At 34.2% G+C, this 21,765-nt stretch overlaps 1 protein-coding gene across 2 annotated transcripts in view; it reads right to left on the bottom strand.

The window, feature by feature from the left end:
- Positions 1–6,312: 6,312 nt before the first annotated feature.
- Positions 6,313–21,765, bottom strand: part of LOC123554743 (cytoplasmic protein NCK2-like) — a 45,951-nt gene continuing 30,498 nt past the window's right edge. For both annotated transcript variants that reach the window (XM_045345051.2, XM_045345050.2), the window contains exon 3: positions 6,313–20,396. In XM_045345051.2, the coding sequence (XP_045200986.1) occupies positions 20,190–20,396 (207 nt within the window). In that variant the 3' untranslated portion in view covers positions 6,313–20,189. The remainder of the gene's footprint in view (positions 20,397–21,765) is intronic.

Raw genomic sequence — 21,765 nt, 5'->3', positions numbered from 1 at the left:
AAAAAGTTATGGAACCTGCCTAGTGCATGTCAGATCATGACAGTGAGATCATGACAGTGAACAAGTGTGTAATTAGTTTCAATTCATTCCCTAAGTGAGTACTGAGATACCAGGTTACATACAAAACCTTAACCTTCTAAGTTGAAAAAAGGCCATAATTTTTTATCAAAATGTAAATCATTAATTAGGTCTTGGTAGATCTATGTCTTTAAAAAATAATCCTGTAAAAACAGACATTCATGAAATAATAAAAGATCACTGAATATCAAACATTTCTGAGTGAAATATCCGCTTAAAATATTGTGGACGAACTTTTCATCAAATGGTGTTAATTATTATTTCAAAGTCAGGATAAAGTCGCTACCATCTGAATAGCAATGAACTCCCTTCAGTTCATCTTTCAGTGCATGTATACTGGCATTAGGCACAAAGACCTACTGACCGGGTTAAAAGATCTTTCTTTGAATTTAAAGTTTGGTCACATTATTAAGATTTTAATACGATTTTGTGTTTGTAAACCATCTAAAATGCCAAATAAAGAAGAAAAATAGGGGTGGGGGGGGGGGGGGGGGGGGGGGGTGACCGCGTCAGGGCGTCGGGAGTGGAAACCGGGCCGCCGCGGCAATGTATAATACCGATTGCGTCATGGAAGAGTATATATACATGCTTATTTAAATTTAGATATTTATAATTAGAACAATTTACCTCGAGTACAGCATACTAAACGAAATAAGTTTTGTAAAGTTAGTAAAAACAAATCATTCGCATGTCAATAATCTGTCAATCAGTAATCAAGTTTCAAATCTAAAATTCTTTAAAAATAGATCTACACTCTATATCTATTCTGAAATTTGTAAACAAAACGAATTAATAAAACCATTCTAATGTTTAATTATATATTTAGATCTAGATTGGTAGAAGTAGATCTATACACTAAAACACATTTTATGACATTCGGTACTTACATCTTATACTAAGATGTTTTTACCAGGAGAACTAAGAGTCAGAGTAGGGTACATGATTGATTTAGGCTGTAAGTACATGTTTATTTATAGAAATTCTAGAATACTTGACATTACCTGCTTGGGAATGTGTATTTGTGTGCAGATTCCGATTTTGTTGTCAACATATGAGTTTTCACTCCATCATTCTTTTCAACGCCCGGATCAAAAATGTCTTAGTATTGAGGATCATTAGCCTTTGTCATTTTGAATTTCGCGGCATGTAAACATTCCATTCGGATACTTAGTATGGACTGCGAATCTATTTTAAATAGAGCGCGAAGACAATGTTATGCAGTAGTGTACATGACTGAATTACGAACATGGGGTGTTTCAATTTGTATACAACTTTAACTGAAGTTTCTAATAAAAAAAAGCAATAACACTAATGTAGACCTAGTGAATGTTTAACCCCCCTTAGCCTTTAATTTTTATTGTCTTTTTTTGAAAAATTAGCTTTTTTTGTTTTTGGGTTTTTAAATAAATTTTAAAGTTTACTCAAGTGAGTAATTGAGTATGCCACACTACGCACCTGATAGTATTTCAAAAGCTTCTATATAGAATATAACATATATTATATATATTCTGCAGGCAAAAATTGTATGACCAAAATTTCTATGACATCATGATAACGATTACATCACAGATAAGTGATGTCATAATACAAAAGTCATGATTATAATACATGTATTTAATACCAGGCTCATAAGCAATCTATATTTAGACAACTATTTATAAACATAATTTGAGTTACAACCTTTTTGCATAAAACAAAGTGCTTACTATTATAGATTATTTTTGTGCAATAAGGTCGTAACTTGAGATACTACCTTTTTGCGCTGAAAGAATATATAAGATTTGAGATACGACAATTTGACAAATATCTTTTTTTCCTATGTTTATCAGGTATTTAATTTTGATATTTTGACACAATATGTATTTATACCTAAAAATACCAAATAAGCTAAAAAGTGATTTTTGCAAAAAAACTGAGTTACGACTTTGTTGCGTTGAGGTGACGTGCTGTTGAACCATTCCACAAAATAAATTAAAAAAAAACAACAAGTAATATTCCCAATAGTTTTGTCTTCAGAAGTTGAAATCCACAAATTCATAATCCCTTGAACTTGCTCTTTTGGTGAAAACCAAAGAATTTTACTGCCCAAGAAAATTAAATGGTTTCACACTAAGAGACTGGAATGTGATGAAATAGATTATTTTTTTTTGTACTGAAATGTGTTTAGAGTTTAAAATTTAATAAAAATAAAAACAGACATTAAATTTTGCAACTCTTGTAGATATCCATCAATTGAAATAAACTGTTGTGATCTACTGTGTGCCTCTTGTTAGATCCTTGAAACTGGTGTACGTCAACTGATTTCATATTCAAGAATGTATTAAGTCTTTTGACTTGTAGGGGCCTCCGTGGCCGAGTGGTTAAGGTCGCTGACTTCAAATCACTTGCCCCTTACCAATGTGGGTTCGAGCCTCACTCGGGGCGTTGAATTCTAAATGTGAGGAAGCCATCCAGCTGGTTTATGGAATGTCGATAGATCTACCCAGGTGCTCACCCATGATGAAATAATGAACGGAGGGGCACCTGTAGTCCTCCACCATCAAAGCTGGAAGGATTCTGTATGTCTTTAACCTCTGGTTAATGCAGAGAAGTTTCCGTGTCAGGTAGACAAATGAACCAGTAAGTATATCAGATTCTTTCACTAGTTGTAGGTGCAGATGGGAATCCGGTCTCGAGGGTAACTGTTTATGCGGTAACGAGGCTCAAGCATAGTTACCACGTAAACAGTTACCCCGTGAGCCGGATATTCCCATCTGCATCTACAGCCAGTGTTAGAATCTTTTTCTTGCATACAATATTCAAGAAATATTTATAACAAGAGCTGTCCGTAAGACAGCGCACTCCACACTTCGGCAATTTGACAGTAAAATGAATTTATGTCTCAATCAGAGACCTCTCTATAAAAGGAAAATATATAGTACCAAAGTTGTCCAGAAAACGAAGTTTGTCAAAAAATTTAAGTATGAAAGGTGCATAATTTGGTCAAAAATACAAATCAGAATTATGGGGATTGTTACCACACATGCAGATGATGATGATAAAGATACATTTTAAGTTTCCAGTCATTATCTTATATTGTACTAAAGTTATATCCAGAAAGCGAGGGTTGCCAAAAAACTTAAAATTATGAAAGGGGCATAATTCTGTCAAAAATACAATTATAGTTATGGGGATTGTAACCACACATGCAGATGATGATTATAAAGAAAAATTTTTAATTTCAAGTCATTATCTTTTCAAGTACCAAAGATGTGTCTATAAGCAAAGCTTTCGAAAAAATTTAACATGAAAATAATTCCAAGTATAACAACTTGGTGACCTTGACCTTGTGTATAATGGGCCCAGCCCCTTCACATACTTTGTTTGTATGCTGGACAATGTTGATGTGAAGTTGCAGTAAGATATAAGCAATAGTAACAAAGATATGAAAGAAAAACAAAGGTTGCCGAAAAACTTTAACCAAGAAGCTCATGCCTACGCTGATACTGGGGTGAGTTGAATTGCACCCCTATTCTCCGAATAGTTGAGCTAAAAATAAAATGAACGACTTTCTTTTCAGAACTATTTCCTATAGCAGCATATTTAAACAAAGTGCCGGAAACCAACATCTGTAAAGAGAAAAGATGTCATGATGTTTTAAGACAAATAACAAGTATTAGTTCTTGTTTTGTTTTATCAAATGCAGCATAACGTTATGAATTTTTGATAAAATAACGTTTTGTTTATGCCCCCAAAGGGAGGCATATTAGTTTTCAACTGTCTGTCCGTTCGTCACAGCCAAGTCCGTCCGTTTGTCACAGCCAATGTTAACTTTTTGCATGAAGGCACTTTACTCGCGAACCACTGCACCCAGGACCTTCAAATTTCACATGCTGATAGTACTTTTTGAGTACACGACCCCTGCTGACTTCGGGGTCACCAGGTCAAGGTCACAGGGGCCAACGTTAACTTTTTGCATGAAGGCACTTTACTCGTGAACCACTGCACCCAGGACCTTCAAACTTCACATGCTGGTAGTACTTATTGAGTACACGACCCCTGCTGACTTTGGGGTCAAAGGTCAAGGGGCAAACGTTAACTTTTTGTATGAAGGCACTTTACTCGCAAACCACTGCACCCAGGACCTTCAAACTTCACATGCTGATAGTACTTATTGAGTACTCGACCCCTACTGACTTTGGGGTCAAAGGTCAAGGTCACCAGGTCAAAGTCCGTTTTATAAAATAAAATATAAATCACTACATAAATTTTCTACATTATATCTAGTTCGTAATACGTCATTTACTGCTTGAGTCATCTTACACCCCAGGGCATAAGATGGATTTTTCCAGCACCGGTAAAAATACCGGAGATCCCAGTCTGGTATGCAAGAAAATCAGTTCTATAGGAAGATGTATTGGAAGCATGGGAGAAGTGGATGTTTCAGGCAGACAACAAATGCATCAACAAGAAAATCAACACGTAAATCAAATCTATAAGAAGATATACTGGAAGCATGGGAGAAGTATCCATATTAGGCAGACAGCAAGTTAATCAAAACTGTAAGGAGATCCATTGGAAGCATAGGATGTAACCAAGTAAAAACAAAAAAGGCTCTGATTAAGTCTGTTCACACAATGTTTAATAAGAGGTATTGAAGCATACAACACCCATTACCCTTAGCAGCTACGAAGTACATGGGGTCTGTATTTGGGACACACATACCCCTTGGTCAATCAGTCCAGTCTGCTCCATCTCCTTAACCACTGTGAAGATTTTTCTTAACCCTTAGCCTGCTGGCGGCATGTGATTCTGCCTATGCGACCAGTGCAGACCAAGATCAGACTGCACATCCGTGCAATCAGTAAATTTTCAGTAAACACCCCTTCGAATAATAAATTGAATGATGGACCAATCCATTACAGAAATTTAGCAGGGTAAGAGTTAAACTAGCATCAGTTGTTAACCTAATCAAGACAAGGTGCCGAGTGCACAAACGAGGTCACTATTTTCAAGGTCGAAGCCACACTTCATTGAACGGGTTGTATTTGGCCAATGACAAAGTTCCATTTCAAGACTTGCATGGTCAATTATGGCCAACTTCGAATCACTTGTTCCTAGCTTGTGTTGGTTTATAATCGGGATAATAGTGAAATAATTGTTGCCTCTACAAGTTTGGAGGGAGAAGACTAATTTTTTACCCATTTTTAAAGCATAAATAACGTGCGTTGCACGTTTTGATAAATTACTTGCACAATTTTGATTAAATGGGGTGGATACAGATTCCCGTTACTGGATCTCTGAATTATATATATATTATATATATATATATATATAGTGTGTGGGAGGTAAGATACTGCACTATGGTGTTTTTTTCAACAATTTTTTCAGTCATACAGCCGGTGTGTACTTGTACCAGTGAGCACAATGCCTAACTTTATACTGCTGCCTCACTGGAATATTACACCTTAGACACGCGACATGATACCCCACCATATCACATAATGACACCAGACGGACCTGTCCTAAAACTATCCTCTGTGTGGAGTACCAAGAAGTCGCTAGTATCATTTTTCATGTCTTTGGTATGACATGGCCAGGACCTCCAGCATCTGAAGCCGGCATTCTACATAAGGCTTCTGGGGCAGTTAAAAGCTAGCATAGTTGCTTTACAGCTTGCTTGCTGAAGAACAAAGGAAGCTTCTAGAAATGGAGCATCTTGTGTATCCAACTAAAATCATAAGCATTCTTTAGGAATATATCGTCGGTCTCAGACGAAAAGGACGTACCTGCAAGATACCAACTTTTCGGGAGACACAAAAAAACGAAAATTCAAAAACAGCGTATCTGCAAATAGAAGTATACAGTTTGAAAAAAAGATCAGCGTAAAAAAGACGTATTTGCAAAAACTCTCTTAAAAACCATATCATTCTGCTGCATGAATATGATTTAAAAGAATTCCAAATAGCTTCAATTATTGCATTTTATTTTAACAAACACTCAAAACTATGTACTTTTGTGCAAAATGGCGTTTTCATTGAAAATACTTCTTTTTCGCCCGTCCATGAAATTTATTTTACGTCCTTTCCTCAAGTGATAATTTTTGACCTTTGCGATCGGCTATTGTATCCGACATCTTCGCAAAAGATGCTGAGACTGACAATATATAAATCTAAAGAGATACACTCCCACTGTATTACAAAACCTGGATATTGGCCTATCTGCGTGGGACTGAAGAGAAAAGTAAAGAAGACATTACATCCAAAACAGTTTGTAATTATTTATACATCCTGTATCTTGGTAAAGCATGCAATAATCATTGTACTAGACTATAATGTGGTCTAGAAGACACATAATTTAGCCGCGCCAAGAGAAAATCAACATAATGGGTTTGCGACCAGCATGGATCCAGACCAGCCTGCGCATCCGCGCAGTCTGGTCAGGAGCAATCTTGTTCGCTAACGGTTTCTCTAAATGCAATAGACTATGAAAGCAAACAGCATGGATCCTGACCAGACTGCACGGATGCACAGGCTGGTCTGGATCCATGCTGGTCGCAAAGCCACTATGTTGGTTTTCTCATGGCGCGGCTCATGTAACAGAATTTATTATACAAACTAGAGAATGTGTAACATACATTCAACAGTGGAGTGTACATACAGCTATATACTTTCATTTTTACTTCAACAATTTTCCTTAATTCTTTGCAAAAACACAAATACAAAATTTTGTAATCAAAAACATACTGTGACAAAAACAGATGTAACAGAAATTTATTGAATCCATTTTTTAATTTGATTTGCTTTAGTGAATATGTTTATTAGAAATATGTTTATTTTCATGAGGTAAATGTGAAGAGAAATATTTGTATTGACTATACCTCAAGGACAGCTGACTTATTACTAAATCTTGGCAGTTTTCTGGTGTCAAAACCTGTTCTTTGCTTTGCCGACGAGTGAAAACATTTAATCAATAGTCATGGGACAGTGTTGGACCAATGAAAATGACTAAATATAAATTTCATGGTAATTGTTGATACGGACCAATGAAATTTCTGAAAATGTCTACTTGATGTTATTTGATTATTCATATATTTAGGAATAACATTTAGTAAACCTTTGTCGTTTTAAATTAAATGACAAAAAATCTAATTGCCTTTTGTACCAGGCCTGAAATTGAAACAGACAGAAAAGATACAAAAATCTTAAAACAGTATCCATTACAAGCTCCATTATTTTAAAGCCTTATCACAAAATAGTTAAATAAATAACTACAATGACCATTTTGACAAATAAAGTTCAAAAGGGGCAACAACTCTGTTTAAATGTCAGCAAGAGTCGCAGACCTTTCTCCTCCTATTGCTAAATGAGATCTGATCTTGTATAGACAAACTGGACCAAAAATTACTAAGTTGAGAAAAGGGGGCATATTTTCTGTGAAGAAAAAAAAAGGCAAAAAAGAGTTGTGAAACCTGTGCACTGCATGTCAGATCCTTACTCTGAGTGTGTAAAGTTTCAATCAACTCCTACAGAATTTACTGAGATATCAAGTTTGCATACAATAACTTAACCAAACGGGATGCTGATGCAAGTGCTACAGTTTACCTAATTTCATGTTTTGTTTCACATGAAAGCTCTTCAAATTAAGATTTTTCACAATTCTGATTTTCAATTGAATCCGAGACCTTTGCACAGCAATAAGCTTTAAATAACGTCGAGGTCCACTCTTTCAAAGGCTGAGGTCAAGAGAATTGTATAACATAAACACACATTGCAAATTTCAAACAACGTAATCTTAAAAAGATTTTTCAATTCTGATTCAATCTTGAAACAAAGTTATTTTCTGCAGAGTCTGTGCCAAAAACATATCATGCCCATCAGATAAAATTGCAAATATTAATTGCAAACAAGTCTGAGGAAACTTTGTATCATCAAAGGTTGGTATAAATGTGTACCGCATGAAATTGAAAAATGGAAAAATGTTCTACATCTATCAAGTATGTTTAAAGGCATTTCAAGTACTCGAATTCACCTGTTAATTTTAAAGTTTTCTTTTCGGAAGTCTTCTATCCTGTAAAATTTTGAAAAAGTAAATTTTGTTTAAGATGACCATTTACCGACTCAAATGTGACCCCTTCTCTGTTCCTATGGTGATTTAAGAATATTCAATACTAAGTTCATGAAAAGCGCTTTTCCAGACAGTTTGCTGTCAATGATGAGCTCAAATAATGGCAAGAAATTCAGTTCTTTTGATTGGCTCAGATAATCATCTCTTTCTTAAAAGGTAGTTCAGCACATTTTCTTTGTATATCACAATGCTTTGATGAATCAACTTAAAAATCAGATTTTGCTATGTAAAAAAATAAAACTGATCCAAATGTGCAAAAGCACCTTAACCCCTACCATGCTGTACACGACTGATTCTACCTTTGCGACCAGTGCAGATCAAGATCAGCCTGCACATCTGTGTGATCATGATCTGCACTGTTCACTATTCAGTAAGTATCTTTAAGGTATGCACCCCTTTTAACAGTTAATGGTACTGTCCAAACTGAAAGATTCAGCAGGGTAAGGGTTAATAGCAGTCGAAGATACTGTCAAGCTGCTTACATCATCAAAAAAAAAATCTTACGTATGGCTGCTTGCATCATCTACAAAATCTAATTCAGCAATTTTTTTTGTCTTATCTTCTGCTATATGAACCTGGTGGAACAGCTTATGAACAGATGGTTCTCAAAAACTCGAGAACAATTTTATCAACAGCTGCAAATTACAGAAATAAATACGAAACCATTTTGTTTATATAATGTTTCATATTTTATGTCATTTCAACAATAACAATCTTGAACAGCTTAACGAAGTTTTCCTTTTTTCAGTTTAAACTTAAAAGTATAGAACAATTTTGGTACTTTTTGCTTTCAATTTCTATTTCAATATATATACTTTTAACACGACCAGTCAAAATAATTCTGGACAGTTTTTTTTTCTCTCCATTTTTGTTTTAAGACAGAATATTCAACTAATCAAAGTAGATTATCATAAAGCAAGCAAAATATGCGAAGCACTAACTTTTGTGGAAGAGTCCAACCAGAAGAATTAAAGCCCAACAAACAACTGAAATTCTGATTCATTTTAATTAAATTATTTTTCAACAGCTGAAATCTACAAATTCATACCTCCCAAGAAATATCCATTTTTGACCAAAGAAACACAAAATTTAAGGCCAACATAATTGATTTCACATTATATTTTGTGTTACTATTGGCTACTTAAAAGCATAGTTTAAAGCAGAACACTTTCAAATGTCTCCTCTGAAGTATTAAAAATCATAGAATTTATATTACTGGTATGAATTAAATAAACAATACAGGTATGCATGTGTTTTAAAGTACACTGCCTAGGATCCATTGTGTTTTAAAAATCATAAAAATTATACAATTCAAAAGAAAAACAGTTTTGATTATATTACGTACCTGGTCACTTTTCATTGACTAATGACTATTTCAAGATGGCTGCAAAAGTTATAAATACCCAGTCAAAAATTTCAGATTTACAGAGACAACAGGAAAGTTAAGAATTCATATAAGAGCAAGCATGTACAAAGTTCTTTTAAATGTTTTCTTGGTGGGTATATAACCTTTGTCCAAAAGGTAATGTTAGAGACTATAAACTGGTAAGTAATGGGCAAAACATATTTGCATATTGGGCACAGAATTACAGAGATCTAATATGTATTTAAAGTTTACATGTTATCATATCAAGGGGTGAATGCCAAAGAAGTCAAAGTGCTTCTTTATCTATATGAATTTAGACCTGTTCTGCATTCACCCCTCGATATATTCTCATACATTCCCTCAAGTCTACTCCACACACAATATGAACGAGGTAAAATGACGATCATAAAATGAAAATGAAGATCGCTAAGTACTGAACTAGTCTATTAACCTTTAGCCTGCTTAATATCTAAAACGGAGTGGTCTATCATTCAATTTGGGCAGTACCAATATTATTCAAAGAGGTGTTTACTGAAAATTTACAGACTAAATAGCGAACAGTGCAGATGTGCACGGATGTGCAGGCTGATCTTGGTCTGCACTGGTCGCAAAGACAAAATCACTTGCCGCAAGCAGGCTAAAGGTTAACTTGTCTGTATATGAAAAATTAACAAAACACAAGTCTTCACTAACCCTAAATGAAGAAAAAGCTAGTGGTTCTCTACAGTGTGTCACCTGACAACATGTATTGTTCTTTTTGCATAGAAAAAAAGATCTGTATTATGCTATCTACCATAACAACCTTTATCAAAACTATGTACTCGAGCAACATTTTGTCTCATCTAGAAAATACAAATTCATCCAAAACAAAAATACTACCACTTATTCTATCTTTTGGTGAAAGTGGACTGGTCAATTACCAGACATACACATGACTGACTATTTCTGTAGACTTCTTAGAAATCCTGTTTTAAAAAATAAAACTGTCAAGGCTTTTTTAAAGCTATAAATTTTGTGATTTTGACCTGATCACATGACTTCTAATGTTGGTAACATGATTTCGTGACATGATTTCCAACAGTTGATCACATGATTTCAAAGCCGATCATTTGATTTTTAACATTTGATCACATGATTTCTAAGCTGATCATGTGATTTCAAACATTTGATCACATGATTTCTGAATTTAATCACATGATTTCTGACAGTGATAACATGACTTATAACATTGTAAGCTTATAAGCTGCTGTTATTCTGGTAAGATAAAGATGTCAAGTAACATATCTATAGCACTTACAATATTACAGGAGGAAAACCTAAAAATTAGCACAACTCTTAATCACACAAGTTTTTCAAAAAATTTGAGCCACTTCATGATAAAAGGGTACCATATCTTTACATATGATTTATATACCAGGTTAAATTTGACTTTGCACTAATATACTGTAAATTTTACTGATATAGATCTACCGATTCAAATTCTGAAACAAGAGGGTCATGATGACCCTGAATCGCTCACCAGAGTAATATGAGCAACACGTTTCAAATGTCAAACTGATGCTAAAATATTAAGAAAGTCAGCAGGTCACATTCATAGTCAATGCAATTCAATTTTATGATCGGTGTGCAAAACTGTACATGTCACCAAAATTTCAAGGCTGTATCTTAAAAAACAAGAAAGTAGGTCAGCAGGTCAAGGCCACAGTCAAGTGACATCATAATACTTAGGGTCATCAGGTATTTATTATTAAACAGTCTTGGAAATAGGATCAGATAATTTTTCCAAGTATTTTTCCTATATAACTCAAATAACAATTAAGTGACCCCGGGGCGGGGCCTCTTTTAACCCCAGGGGCATAATTTGAACAGTTTTGGTAGAATACTACTAGGCAATGCATCATACCAAATATCAAAAGCCTAGGTCATGTGGTTTCAGACAAGAAGATTTTTAAAGTTTTTTCCTATATAAGTCTATATAAAATATGGGACCCCAAAGGCAGAGCCTCTTTTCACCCCAGGGGTACAATTTGAAAAATTTTGGTTGAGGACCATAAGACAATGCTACAAACCAAATATCAAAGGTCTAAGTGTTGTGGTTTCAGACATGAAGATTATCAAACTTTTTTTCCTATATGTCTATGTAAAACTTGGGACCCCTGGAGCGGGGCCATATTTGACCCTAGGGGAATAATTTTAACAATCTTGGTAGAGGACCGCTAGATGATGCTACATACCAAATATCAAAGCCCTAGGCCTTGTGGTTTTGTATAAGAAGATTTTCAAAGTTTTCCCTATATAAGTCTATATAAACTATGTGACCCATGGGGTGGGGCCATATTTGACCCTAGGGGAATAATTTGAACAATTTTGGTAGAAGACCACTAGATGATGCTACACACCAGATATCAAAGGATCATTCCTGTGAAGTTTAGTGTAATTCTGCCCAGTGGTTTTCAAGAAGATTTTTTAAGAAATTGTTGACGGACGACAGACATCAAGCGGTCATATTAGCTCACTTTGTCACTTCGTTACAGGTGAGCTAAAAAAAAGGGAATCCCATAAAGATTTGACATGGATTACATGTAAGATGGTTATGGTGTGATGTAATTTCTCACAAAACTGCTTTTGCTGTGACAACACTGGTACATATATTAATGCAGGTATGCATAATGCCAACGGAACTGTCGAGTTCACATATGGTTACACAAGATGACAAAAGAGAGGTTGAGGTTTCAAAATGCATACATGTATAGTACATAGCGTACATGTACGTTACTATATATAGTATGTATAATGCCAAAGGAACTGTTGAGTTCACATCCGGTTACACAAGACGACAACAGGGAGGTTGAAGTTTCAAAACGCATATGTGTACATAGTGTACATGTAAGTTACTATATATAGCACTGACAAGCATATGGGTTTGTATTCATCAAGGTTCTATGTCTACTATTCATCAACGTTCTAGTTTTAGTCTCAAAGTTAGAATTTAGGCTTCAAATCCCTAATCGATTCAATTTAACTTCCTTTGATATAAACTAATATTGCTGTAACTTTGCTATAACTTTGCACAGCTTTTTGTTGTAGTATATGCCAATTTCAGGTCAAGTTTAATTAAAATTCATGCACAATTTACAAATACAGGGCCAAAAAGTAATTTTAGCATTACATAGTCTTAAGTTTCAGAATTTAAATGTTAATGAACAGAGAGCCCAGAGCTTGTATTCATAAACGTTTTGATTCTGGAACGAAGACTTAAGTCCTAAAAATGCTCCCTTCTATATTTACTGGCTCATTGTTAAATTAGCACAGACAGTAAAGGAACATTGCATAAATGTTCATTTTACAACTACAGACAGCTCTGAAAACTTTCATCACTATTTACTGTGGGATGAACAAAGTTATGGTAACTTGAATATTTACTTTAAGTCTTAGTATCAAGACTTTAAACGTTGATGACTACATACTTCGCTTGCCAGCTCCAGGTGAATATACACATTTAAAACTTTCAAGTTTTATTCGTTTTACATCATTTCAAAGCTTTATCGTGCATGTCTAAATTTTGTGAAAATATCAGTGTTCTGAATTTTGATATCTCTGGTGCAAATCAAAATTTAGATATCTAAAGAGCATATACAAATGCAGAACATCTTTGAAGCATATCAAAATAAAGACTAATATTCTGCAAGTACATACCCAAAAAATATGAAATCTTAACCTCCCTTATATTGAATAAATAAGACAAATCTGTACACTTTAATTGTGGTAAATTGAGTACTATGCATGTGTAGAAAATGGACGTGTAATATGAATGCAATTTTCATAAATATATTGATGGCAGCAAACATTACATGTAAGATTTGATCATGTAAATGTGACCTTTACATGTATGTATTTTTGTATGCAATTATGCAAATGTTACATGTCTTTCTGTATGATTCCTCAAAACCTTTCTATGTACTCATTAATGAAATTTTCAAACTATGAAACACAAATAAATAAATGAAATTTGTTCAGTTATTGCGTTCAGAAACCTAACAGTTATTTATCTCTCACCTCCTACAAATTTACTAGTACATTGTTATGGGTCAATAGACGTCACAAGTTGGCCCAATATATTCCATATACTGTTTAAATAGATTTGCTCAACAGCCTATGCACATGTCCTGTCACAAACCGTGTAACAAACAGTAATACAAGAATTAATTCTCTCTCTTTTTTTTTTTAGCAAGGATAGGCTGGTATTACTAAGTGTATACATTTATCCAACTGACATCCCTGATCTGCAATGAGCCCCTTGCTGTCAGCACTTTCAGTGCTTTGATTTTAACAAGGAAAGGCAGCAAAAAATATATCTGTAACTTTATCACATCTTTTTTCTGGTTTATATCAAGATTGTTTTTCACTATGTGACTTTCTACATTTGTTCAATAGACAGCCTCTTTCAAATCTATAACATCAAGTTAACATCACTTTCATCATTTTCAAAAATATCATTAAAGATAACTAATGCTCATCTTTTACAAGAATATTTTACTATTGCATATCAATCGAAATCAAGGAAGAAATATATAACTTGGCTAAATATATAAACTGGCTACACCCACAATTAAATGTCTCTAATCTAGTAACAATAAAACAGCCATTTGTTAAAAAAGACTTCCAGTTTATTTTAATGGCATGCAATTATTAGTGTGTAGTATTCATTTAAACCAACTCTAGAGTACTCTTTTTCACACAAAAATGTTTATGTTGACATAGATACTGTGTAGTAATTTTTCGTATTTTTAAATACAAAATATCAGCATAATATATCTTTAATCAAAGTAACTGTTTTAAACATGTGGTGATTTAAACAAGTGCAAAAATGTAACAAGGCTATACTTATATCTAGGTTCATAGTTCATAAAAGATAATAAATTAATTCGAAGACTATATATAAGACCGACAAAACTGCATACTTTCTTTTATAACAATACACGACATCTGATTTATAAATACAATTCAAAGAATAAATCTAAACTGTTTGGGGTTAACATTCTGTAGCTTCTAAGTTAACAAATTAATTTTTAAACTACAAAGTTTTCATTCTATTTATGGCAAACCATGTTTTCTTTAACTAAAAATCATTACTAGAGTTGTCACAGGAGTGATGAATTATACCCCCACAATATGGCCTTGTCATAGAACTAAGCCAATGTCAAAGCCGGACTTGCTTGAATTTTGACCTACTGACCTCAAAATCAATAGAGGTCATCTGCTAGTCATGATCAACCTCCCTATGAAGTTTCATGATCCTTGGCCCAAGCGTTCTCAAGTTATTGTCCGTAAAAGGTTTAAATGACCTTTGACCTTTGGAACTCAAAATCAATACAGGTCATCTGCTTGACATGACCAACCTCCCGATTGAGTTTCCTGATCATAGTCCCAAACGTTCTGAAGTTATTGTCCAAAAACTGTTTAAATGTTGCGGGGTAACTGTGACCTTGACCTGTGACCTACTGACCTCAAAATCATTAGGGGTCATCTGCTGGTCATAACCAACCTCCCTATCAATTTTCATGATCCTAGGCCCAAGTGTTCTAAAGTTATCATCCGGAAACCATTTAACTGTTCCGAGTCACTGTGACCTTGACCGTTCACCTACTGACCTCAAAGTAGAACTTGACCTGTATGTCATGATGTTACACCTGTGTACCAAAATTTATGATCCTAGGCCCAAGCGTTCTCAAGTTATCATCCGGAAACCATTTAACTGTTCCGAGTCACTGCGACCTTGATCTTTGACCTACAGACCTCAAAGTTGAACATGACCTGCATTTCATGATGTTACATCATGTACCAAAATTTATGATCCTAGGCCAAAGAGTTCTCAAGTTATCATCCAGAAATCGTTTAACTGTTCAGGGTCACTGTGACCTTGACCTTTGACCTATTGACCCCAAATTCAAACTTGGCCTGTATTTTCTGATGTTACACCTGTGTACCAAAAATTATTTAAATCGGTCAAGCCTTTCATGAGTTATCATCCGGAAACCATGAAAACCAACGGACCGACCGACCAACCAACCGCCAAGCTCACTCCTATATACCCCCCAAACTTCGTTTTGTGGGGGTATAATAATTCAGAAAAAAATCCTCTCACTTTTTTTTCTTTTAAATCCACTACATTTCACAGTTACTAAGTTTCCATTAAGGCAAATGAACAAAAACAAAACATTTCGGAAGCACATTTTTTCTGAAGTCAAGATTACTGGAAGTGTTAAAAGGCAGTCCTTCGGGCTTGACAATTTAAAGACGCGTAACAAGCAATAATCATCTGCAAGCATCACAAAATATTTCATGGGGGAGAAGATTGGGGTGGATGGAGAAGTCACTTGAAAAAATATTCAACTTTCTGTACCAGCATGGCAAAATGTGGATATTTAAGCCTGAAAATTTATGCCAGTGTCAGAATATAGATATGACTGAGATTCTAATGTTTGTGTGTTCAGACTATTACAAAATTCTGTCCTCTATCTGTATAAAAATACTCTTTGCATAATAGTGCAGCAGTGGAGCATTTCAATTTCTTACACAGTGGTCCCCCTTTAAATTCTTGCAGAAATTTGATGAAACAGTTTTTTTTTTCTTCGTTTGAATTTAGATTATTGACATGGATTTGAGTTTGAGTATTTCCTAAGAAGCAAGGCTAACGCAGAAGATAGCATGACAAAATACAGCTAAAACTTAAATAAAACTTCTGAATTTCTTTTCAACAGTCATATGATTTTTATCGTCATGTCATATCTGCGACAGCAGTAATTAATACACCGCTATGGAAGGTAAGTCAATGCATAGAATTTGCGGAGCATTCCGTATGTTTTAACTAATTTAAGAATATGTCTAATTTAAGCATCTACATATTATAGTAACATAATAACATATCATGGTTAAATTCATCAAACTGCTTTTTTAAGTACTCAACCAAAAGTGCTGCTTTAAACAATCAGACGTGTATTTCATACTTAAAATATGTGTATGTTCGTAATTCTGACCTGTTCACAATGATAAAGGTTATTTCAAAAATTATTTATTCCTTATTCAAAGATAAATGAAGGTACCAGAAAAATATACAAGGAAATTGCAAGCACTTGAAAATTAAGCACGAAACAGCAAAACAATGTAACTTTTATAGACTTGCTTGTATAACTGAATTTTTTACTAAAGAAAAAAATCTGATACTTAAGCTGTTTGAAAGCGAACTGAAATCATGTGGCACTTATCTAAGACCATCTAATTTTGACTTTCAGATGCCAATGAAAACAAGTAAGCTGCTTATTAATGAAGCCAACCTTTCCTTAGAATGTGATAATCTTGTAGATTTCAGTATATATTTACATAGATCTATGATGTAAGTTTCTATTATAATATAGCACAATTCTGTAACGTATTTACTTATATAAAAACATTATATAAACAAGAGGGCCAAGATGGCCCTAGGTCGCTCACCTAAGAAACACACCATAACAGTGTAAAACATGTTTGACCTTGTGACTTCATGGAAATAAATATTCTGACCAATTTTCATTAAGATTTAACCAAAAAATTGGTCTCTTGTGATAAAACAAGCATTTTCTTAGATATGACCTAGTTTTTGACCCTAGATAACCCATGTTCAAACTCACCCTAGATTTTATCAAGGCAATCATTCTGACCAAAATTCATGAAGATCAATTGAAAAATACAGCCTCTATCACATACACAAGTTTTTTCTTTGATTTGACCAAGTGACCTGTTTTTGACCTCAGATGACCCATATTCGAATTCGACCTAGATTTCATTAAGGCAATCATCCTGACCAAATTCCATAAAAATCATTTGAAAAAAAAACAGTCTCTATCGCATACACAAGATTTTTCTTTAATTTGACCTAGTGACCTAGTTTTTGACCTCAGATAACCCATATTCAAACTCGACCTAGATTTCATCAAGGCAATCACTCTGACCAAATTTCATAAAGATCAATTGAAAAATACATCCTCTACTGCATACACAATGTTTTTCTTCGATTTGACCTAATGACCTAGTTTTTTACCCCAGATGACCCATTTTCGAACTCGGCCTAGATTTTATCAAGGTTATCATTCTGGCTAAATATCATGAAGATCAGTTGAAAAATACAGCCTCTATTGCATACACAAGGTTTTTCTTTGATTTGACCTAGTGACCTAGTTTTTGACCCCATATGACCCATTTTCGAAATTGGTCTAAATTTCATCAACGTAATCATTATGACCAAAAGTCATGAAGATCAATTGAAAAATACAGCCTCTATCGCATACACAAGGTTTTTCCTTGATTTGACCTAGTGACCTAGTTTTTGACCCCAGATGACCCATTTTCGAACTCGGCCTAGATTTCATCAAGGTAATCATTCTGACCAATATTCATGAAGATCAATTGAAAAATACAGCCTCTATCGCATACACAAGGTTTTTCTTTGATTTGACCTAGTGACCTAGTTTTTGACCCGAGATGACCCATTTTCGAACTCGGCCTAGATTTCATCAAGGTTATCATTCTGACCATTAATCATGAAGATTAATTGAAAAATACAGCCTCTATCGCATACACAAGGTTTTTCTTTGATTTGACCTAGTGACCTAGTTTTTGACCCGAGATGACCCATTTTCGAACTCGGCCTAGATTTCATCAAGGTTATCATTTTGACCAATATTCATGAAGATTAATTGAAAAATACCGCCTCGATCGCATACACAAGCTAAATGTTGACAGACGACAGACGACGGACGACAGACGCCGGACATAGAGCGATCAGAAAAACTCACCTGAGCATTGCTCAGGTGAGCTAAAAATGTAACGTTTGTTCTCAAGACACGATCTCTATGTATTATTCATGATAATGCCTAGTCAGTTTTAATTCTTTCCCTGAAGTAGCAAAGTGGCTGATTTTCCAACAAAGTCAAACCAGGAAAAAAGTTAGGAATATTTTTGTTTGTTGCTTTTGCAGATTTAAAGGAAATTTTAGTTTCAGTCCAAAAAATCTGTATCCTAGAGCAGATCTTTGAAACCATTTTTTTTTCTGATGATGTTTTTTTCCTTTCTGAAAATCATGTTGTGTATCAAACAGAATTGCATTAACCTAAATTTCTAAAATGGACTGGTCCATCATTCAATCTGGGCAGTACCATCTATTATTTGAAGGGGTGTTCATTGAAAAATTACTGACTGAATAGCGAATAGTGTCTTGGTCTGCACTTGTAGCAAAGGCAGAATCTCTTGCCGGCAACAGGCTAAAGAGCTTTTTTTTTTGGTTTGGAAATAATTTCATTCTTTCTATGCAGAAAATGCAATTTAACTTTTTTTGATAATAACAAAATTGAAAAACACTAACAGGTGCAATGATCTTACACTCCCTTCTTGAAATCATAATGTGCTTATAAACAATTATGAAGTGGAACAGACACCTGTAATTTCGACGAGTGATTGTAAAATTATGTTATATTTTTTTGAAATACATCTTTAGCAAAAATATGCAATAAACCATTTTTATAAATTATTTTTCCCCTATCGTGTATAAAGCAAGACTTGTGTGTTTCATAATATAACATGTTTTAACCATATTTTAGGCACACTTTGTACTGTTTAGTTGAAATGTCCTCACTTCATTTCTTGAGATTTTGCACATTGAACAATGTACAGAAAAGAGTTAAGTCCCCCTATTTTTCTATTTTAAGAATGACTATGTGCAATGCATGCTGTGTTTTAATGCCATGTATATGCTTTTTGTATTGTGCATAGATGAGACCCTAATAAATAAATAATATGATTAATGTTAAGAAAAAAAAATGCATGGGAAAACACAATAATTACGAATTTTTGAAAAACAGTTACAAATAACTGATATAGCTTCTAAAAGATTTAGTCAACAGTTTAAATAGGTCGACTGTAATGAAAGCACTGTCTCTGGTTCACGATGAATAAATCTTATAAAACTATGATAAATACTATCAAGTAACGAAAAAATCCTAGAACCTGTGGAATCATTCATGTCTGTGAGGTTCTCATTTTTTTTGTGGATTTTGTGTTTGCCTCAATGCAGGAAAATAAATCCAAATATACAAAAAAAAATTCCCACTTATTTTATACCACAAATTTCGGTTCCCACAAAGAGCTGGGTTTTTTTCCCTTTCCCAAATCACAAATCTGAATGATTTCACAGAAAAGTAGGTTTATTCTACATTAAAATAGTTTTATTCTATATCTTTGGCCCTATCTCCATATCCCTGTAGTTTTCTGTGTTTCTTCTCTTGGTCAGATTCTTGTTTATCTCAACAGTATTCCTTCAGATTAAGGGGATGCAACTCCTCGCAATTTAATGATGTTGCTCTTCACAATGAAGGTGAGTAACTCTTCAAAATAAAGGTAAAGAACTCTTCAAAAACTGTCATATTCTGCTTCTCTCAAATCACCAGCTTATTTTCCACCTTCAAAAACACTGATACACCAAAAGCTATTTTTAGATTTCCCACATGTTGTAAGATCTGAAAGAATTAACTCCCTTTTACCTTCTTGCGAAGTGGTTTATCAGGCTATTGCCTTATATTCTGTAGAATCTAAATACGCAATTTTTATATCAGAAGTCCGAAGGATAAGTAAATGCTTTAATGAGGTACAATTTTTCAGATTCTGACTTGTAGATTGGGTGTTTTTTGTAATGCTCTATAAGATCATCCATTGAGATGAATTTTTGCGCTCCAATATGATAGAGTCCTTCGTTCACTTGCACACGAAAATGTTTGTTCCTGTCCGGCGCTTTTAATACCACAGTGTAATGACCAGCCTGAAATATATATAATCAATGTTATTGCAAAAAACATACATTATACATGGTAAACTGAACAAATAGCATATATAAAATAGAAGATATTCATAAAATTGCCTAATTTAGAGGTAATTGGTTAGACTCCTAATAGAATCCTAAATCTAAACAAGAGCACCGCCTTGCGGGTGCTGACGCTCATCTGATTTTTTTTGTGTAATAGAAATATTGTCCTACCCATGATTTTCTAAGTCTAAAAAGGGCCATCATTCTTGCAAAAAGCAGGATAGAGTTATGTTTCTTGATGTTCAGTGTCCACTTATGATGGTGAAAAACTGTTGCAAGTTTTAAAGCAATAGCTTTGATAGTTTATGAGAAAAGTTGACTTAAACATAATACTCAACCAAGAAAATGATTTTCTAAGTCCAAAAGGGGCAATAATTATTGCAAAAAGCAGGATGGAGTTATGTTGCTTGCTGTACAGGGTCAGCTTATGATGGTCAACAAGTGTTGCAAGTTTCAAAGCAATAGCTTTGATAGTTTAAGAGAAAAAGTTGACCTAAACATAAAACTTAACCAAGAAATCTGATATTTTCTAAGTCCAAAAGGGGCCATAAATCTTGCAAAAAGTAGGATGGAGTTATGTTTCTTGCTGTACAGGGTCAACTTATGATGGTGAACAAGTGTTGCAAGTTTTAAAGCAATAGCTTTGATAGTTTAGGATAAAAGCTGGCCTAAACATAAAACTTAACCAAGAAAACTGATTTTCTAAGTCCAAAAGGGGCAATAAATCTTGCAAAAAGCAAGATGGAGTTATGTTTCTTGATGTACAGGGTCAGCTTATGATGGTGAACAAGTATTCCAAGTTTCAAAGCAATAGCTTTGATAGTTTAGGAGAAAAGTTGACCTAAACATAAAACTTAACCAAGAAATCTGATATTTTCTAAGTACAAAAGGGGCCATAAATCTTGCAAAAAGCAAGATGGAGTTATGTTTCTTGCTATACAGGGTCAGCTTATGATGGTGAACAAGTATTCCAAGTTTCAAAGCAATAACTTTGATAGTAACTTAACCAGGCAACGCCGATGCAGACGCCGACAACCGCTCAAGTGATGACAATAACTCATCATTTTTTTTCAAAAAATCAGATGAGCTAAAAATAATTATCAACTGATGGTTAGTAAACCTAACTGTAAACTGTTTTTCCGGACCAGTTACACTAATATTCTCAATGCTAACTGTCATCTCAAACATTAATGTCAACTACGCAGTTGTTTTTACAGTATAAAATGAAAAAAAAAAGATGCATCTCTCTGCAGTCTTATGAATAATTTACAATCAGAATACTATTTCAGTGAAAACAAGAAAGACTGGAAATCTACAAAAGCAG

Source organism: Mercenaria mercenaria, chromosome 7, assembly GCF_021730395.1.
Source record: "Mercenaria mercenaria strain notata chromosome 7, MADL_Memer_1, whole genome shotgun sequence".
In the NCBI taxonomy this organism is placed as follows: Eukaryota; Metazoa; Mollusca; class Bivalvia; order Venerida; family Veneridae; genus Mercenaria; species Mercenaria mercenaria.
The sequence above is the reverse complement of the archived record's forward strand: the minus strand, read 5'-3'. Positions and strand labels throughout refer to the sequence as shown.